Raw genomic sequence first — 4,980 nt, 5'->3', positions numbered from 1 at the left:
ATGTAGTAGAATAGTCATTTTATAATGCAAAAGGATTCGTATTGGTCAAATCGATACAACAATGATTTTAATGCAGTAATATAAAGAACAATTGAATATGAATCGCCTGGTATTAAGCTAACTTCTGGTTAATGGTCTCTATATTTTCAACAAAATTGCATTTTAATATTTCTAAAATAACAAAACTGGTTAACAAATTTAAAAGTGGAAGCAATCCTTATTCCCTGGATTAGATTATTTTGTTTTCGCACACAAAGAATGTGATTGAACGAGAGATTTAATTGCCATGTCCTTTATTGAGATTCTGTCAACCTTGCCATTTATCAATTTGGAAAATTTGTCGAACTGTATAATATAATCAGGGTTTGATGATATATAGTCAAAATCCTTTGGCTGAGGAAGGTTTTCCATGCAGAATTGAAGAATATTTTTCTGATCAAATTTTTTTCCAGATTTCATAATGACACAAGCACAGGCTTTTAATTGAAGATCTTCATCTGGCACAGGGACAAGAATGACGTCATCAATATCTGGGTGACGTTTCATATGCTGCTCAACAAATGTAATTCCTATTTTTCTAGTTTCTTTCTGAATGAACAGATCATCTCTGCTAACCAGAAATATTTCCTTCTTTTCATTCATTTTACATATGTCTCTTGTCTTAAACCATCCATTTTGTTGAACAGATTCTCCATTAGTAGTTACTTTTGTGCACCATTTACTTCGAACACATAAATAACCTTCTTGACCGATGTCGACAATGCAGTTTTTATCATCCACAATTTTAGCTTCAGTATTAGGAAATGGTCGACCAATTATTCCAGGAACATAATCTCCTATATTATGCTTGGTTATCGTCATTGATCCAATTAAAAGAGTCTCAGCACTTGCTAAATGGTAATCAATCGTCGATGCCCAATTTAAACCTTGTTTCACCGCGTCAAAAGAAGCTATATCACCTCCTGTCATTATGTTAGGTGCAACATTTTTTCCTTCCGTGCAGTAACGTAAATCTGACGGAAGCATATTCAACCAAGTACAGCCCTCTATTTTCGCGAGATCTCTATATTTAGAAAAATCTTTTGGGTAGTTTATGCTACGTAATTCTGCGTCGACAAATTTAGATCCATTTCCGATAAACGGGAAAGGGTACCCTCCTCCAAAGCCAAAATAACGGGATATGAAAACTGCATCGTCGCCAGTTAAATTATAAAGATCACAAAACATCTCGGAACAATTAACAATATCAAAACTACTATGAGTAACCCGCTTAGGTTTTCCTGTTGATCCAGATGTTTGTGCAATAATTGTGATATCTTCGGGGTCCACTCGAGGAAGAATTATGTTCAGATCGTTCTTTGCCGTTTCTTTCATCTCATCTAAAGATAAACCTTTAATATCTGAATTTGTGTTTGCAACAGTAATAGCAAGACGCAGTTTTGAGTACGTTTCACTGATTACAGTGCCATCTTCTAAGATATTTGCTACTTTAAGTAATTTGTTGTAAAATGTTGGCTCTGAGTCAAAAATTACTGCCACACAATCTTCTAACATGGGTAAAAAATCGGCTTGTCCAGCAAACAGCCTCACTGAACACCCTCCTGCCATCATAATGCCGCTGTCATATGCAATCCACTCCACACAGTTCGATACACAGAGGGCAATTCGATCACCTTTCTTGATTCCTTGTTTGACAAGGGCTCTAGCAACACTCTCCGTTTCATCATAGAGTTGTTTCCTTTACAAGAAAAGAAAAAAGTAATATAATATAATCCATCATGAAATTTTATGTAAATACAGTTTACAAATTCTATCAAAAATGATTTAGCTGTTAGATATCGAATGAATATTTGCGTAATAAATATTAATCGAGTGTGGAATTATTTTGATGTGATGGTTATGCCTTAAGCAAATGGAATGAAACAAATCCGAGGGGGATTGCATGCAAAAGTGATAAGTTTAGCAGGCGATTCGCAGTGGGATCTACTTTTTTATCTACAGTATTTGCTTTCTAAGAACTACTAATTTTTGGTGAAGGGTGCATTTTCTAGTAGTAAGAAATAAGCGAATCATACTTCACCCTAAAATATTATTTAAATAATTCTAAAGTAACTTGCAAATTTTGACTTATTTTAAATCATTTGGCACCAATTAATATTATCATTGTATGTAATCGATCTATATTGCAATAACATCTCACCTAAACTATTGGTTTCCATCAAGTAAAAAGCAACTTAATTCATACTATGGTAGGAGGTTTGTCCAAGGAAGGATGTAGCTGAACAGAGTGTGTTACAGGATTTTTAGCTTGGACTAACATAGAAATTGAAAACCACGATGCAGAAGACTGAGTTAGTGTTTCAATAGAATGTTTATTCTTGCAAATTGTACCGAACGCTGTTCCCGATGAAATACCGAACTCAAATTGACTAATATCTCTAAGCTTTGTTTATTCAAATTTTCCCATGGTCAAAATGAAATACAGTGACGTCTTAACTGGTAGAAATATGTCTCTAAATTATGTAACCTGTGATAGCTCCAACACACGCAAATTCTTTCCAGTCGAAAGTAGAGAAAGAAATCAGTCTTTGAAGAAAAGAATAAGAAAAAGACAGAGATTGTCGAAATCGGGAAAATGACACATACCTTGTGAAACTTGTCCTTTGGAGTTTGCTGTCATAGATAACTATTGCATCTTTTTCTGGATCTTCGATAGCAAGCTGATGTAGTTTTTCTGGAATAGTGGCAAAGTTGAGCGGGTGCCTGGAGGGTGTGTGACAGTAACTTGCCATTTCAATTAAGGTTTGAATTTTCCAAGGACAAATTTAATTTTGTATGGTAAGCTGTTGATCAGAATTAAATGACATTGATAATTAAATATTTGAACCGACCAATTCTATTTTATAAATACAATTGTTTGACAAAAAATAAAAGAAAATCTGTTATAATTGTGATAATCGTTTGAAAAAGAATCCTAAACGACTGGATAATTTACGGTAGAAAAGCCTTAAAGTGTATGCATAATGTTTCTATACATCATATACTATCTATAAATACGGATGTATGTGAAAGAAAATATTTGTATGTATTCATTATTTTAAATTTTAGTTATTTATTTGAATACATCGACCTTTCAGGCATATTGTGTTTCTGATGAATCTTATTCCGAGTGCTTGATCCTGAGCAGCAAGGATCAAGCAATCAGAAGCCAACCAAACCCTATTTAGAATGTGTGGCGAAAGTGAAGAAACGTTTGCGATGTAGTCTCTGACTGTAAATGCTTGCTCAGATAGTTTGCAAATAATTGGCACAAACTTGCTCCAATCGTATTATTCACTAATCAACATATTTGCATTTGAACAAGCAAGAAAAATGATATGACCATGAAATAGAACATGTCCTTGGAAACAATCACTTAAAGTGGCTATGAGATATGAAAATCAAACAGATAGACAAAAGTGTATTCAAAAAATTTCCTTATTTAGCAAAGTATACTTTACTTTCCTACCCGATGGCTTACAACATAAAACTAGCACTTGAATCTTATTCAATCATCTTTTTTGATAATCTTCTGAAGCTTAAAATCATCTGCAAATAGTTTTATTCTGATGAATTTTTATGTACACTAAAAAGAAGAGAGGGATCAACGAAATCCATCGGAGAACACCGCTAGTGACTATAAATCAATACGTGAATATATATATATATATATATATATATATATATATATATATATTATATATATATATATATATAATATATATATATATATATATATATATATCTTATTATTATTAATCTGCAGAAGTTACAAAAGGCCGAACGTTTCTGCGCGGATCTTCTCAAAGTTTGATAAATGACATATACGAAACCTCTCGACGCTTGAATCACTTTGTAAATTCTGCCGTTTAAAAATGATACGTATATTATGCATAAATTATATATGTAGCTTATATATATATATCATATAGCTGAAAACCCCACTAGAATGGGAGAAAGCGCTAATGATCTCAGTGATATGATATATATGTAAAAAAATGTAATATATAAATAAATATCTGTAAATATAAACCATCCGATCTTCTGATTACCTCATTTCTTCTAATATATATATATATAATATATATATATATATATATATATATCATATATATATGTATGAATGTGTACACACACATACATATATGAATGTATCTATATATACGTACTGTCTTTAATTGTATAAATATAATAACGAATTACATATATTTACATTATTCTAATACACACACACATACACACACACACACACACCACACACACACACACACATATATATATTATATATATATATAATACAATATAATTAATAAAACACAGTATAATTTAATATGTATGTATATAATTATGTTTGTGATTGCTTAATAGTGGGCGAAAGGAAGAGAGGAAAACTTGCAAAGAAGAAATGAACTGATGAATATTCAGATAAATTTTAAAGCAACTTTTAAAACAAATATAATTGGTTAGGACTTGAATGCAAACTAGGTGAGAAAAATTAAATTTAAATCAATTAAGTATGTTTTAATGCAATATTAAAAAAATCTCTAAGAGAAAATTGTCAAAAAATTTGTTGTACTCACATTTTTATCTTCGAATATTTTCTCAGGAGAGGCAGAAAGGTTATCTGAAGAAGATACTCTTGTAACTGTATCTATTCTAAGAAAAAGGTCTTATATATATATGCATATATTGACACACATGCATATGTATATATGTATGTATGTATGTATGTATGTATGTATGTATGTATGTATGTATGTATGTATGTATGTATGTGCGCGTGTGCATATGTATGTATGTATGTATGTATGTATGTATGTAAGTAGGTGGGTAGGTATGTACGTACGTATATATATATTTATAGGCATGCATTCATATGCACATACGCCTTCAGGATAATGGCACGCAATTCATTCATATATCTAGAATACTCATTATACT

General features: G+C 31.5%; 1 protein-coding gene across 1 annotated transcript; it reads right to left on the bottom strand.

Annotated features, from left to right (window-relative positions):
* Positions 1-212: 212 nt before the first annotated feature.
* On the bottom strand, positions 213-4,744 carry LOC115212219 (putative acyl-CoA synthetase YngI). Its single transcript, XM_029781058.2, has 3 exons — positions 4,620-4,744; positions 2,647-2,843; positions 213-1,738 (listed from the first exon to the last, which is right to left on the bottom strand). Exons 2-3 carry the CDS (start codon positions 2,790-2,792, stop codon positions 235-237), a joined length of 1,650 nt encoding a protein of 549 aa, XP_029636918.1. The 5' UTR covers positions 2,793-2,843; positions 4,620-4,744; the 3' UTR covers positions 213-234.
* Between the last annotated feature and the right edge of the window lie 236 nt (positions 4,745-4,980).

The sequence above is a fragment of the Octopus sinensis genome, linkage group LG5 (genome assembly GCF_006345805.1).
Source record: "Octopus sinensis linkage group LG5, ASM634580v1, whole genome shotgun sequence".
NCBI classification, from domain to species: domain Eukaryota; kingdom Metazoa; phylum Mollusca; class Cephalopoda; order Octopoda; family Octopodidae; genus Octopus; species Octopus sinensis.
Note: the sequence above shows the minus strand (reverse complement) of the source record. Positions and strands in the feature narration are given on the sequence as shown.

Coding starts and splice junctions, on each gene's coding strand:
- LOC115212219 (XM_029781058.2), bottom strand. CDS start 2,792: ATGGCAAGTTACTGTCACACACCCTCCAGGCACCCGCTCAACTTTGCC. Junction 1,739..2,646: donor CAAAGGACAAGTTTCACAAG/GTATGTGTCATT, acceptor TTTCTTGTAAAG/GAAACAACTCTATGATGAAA.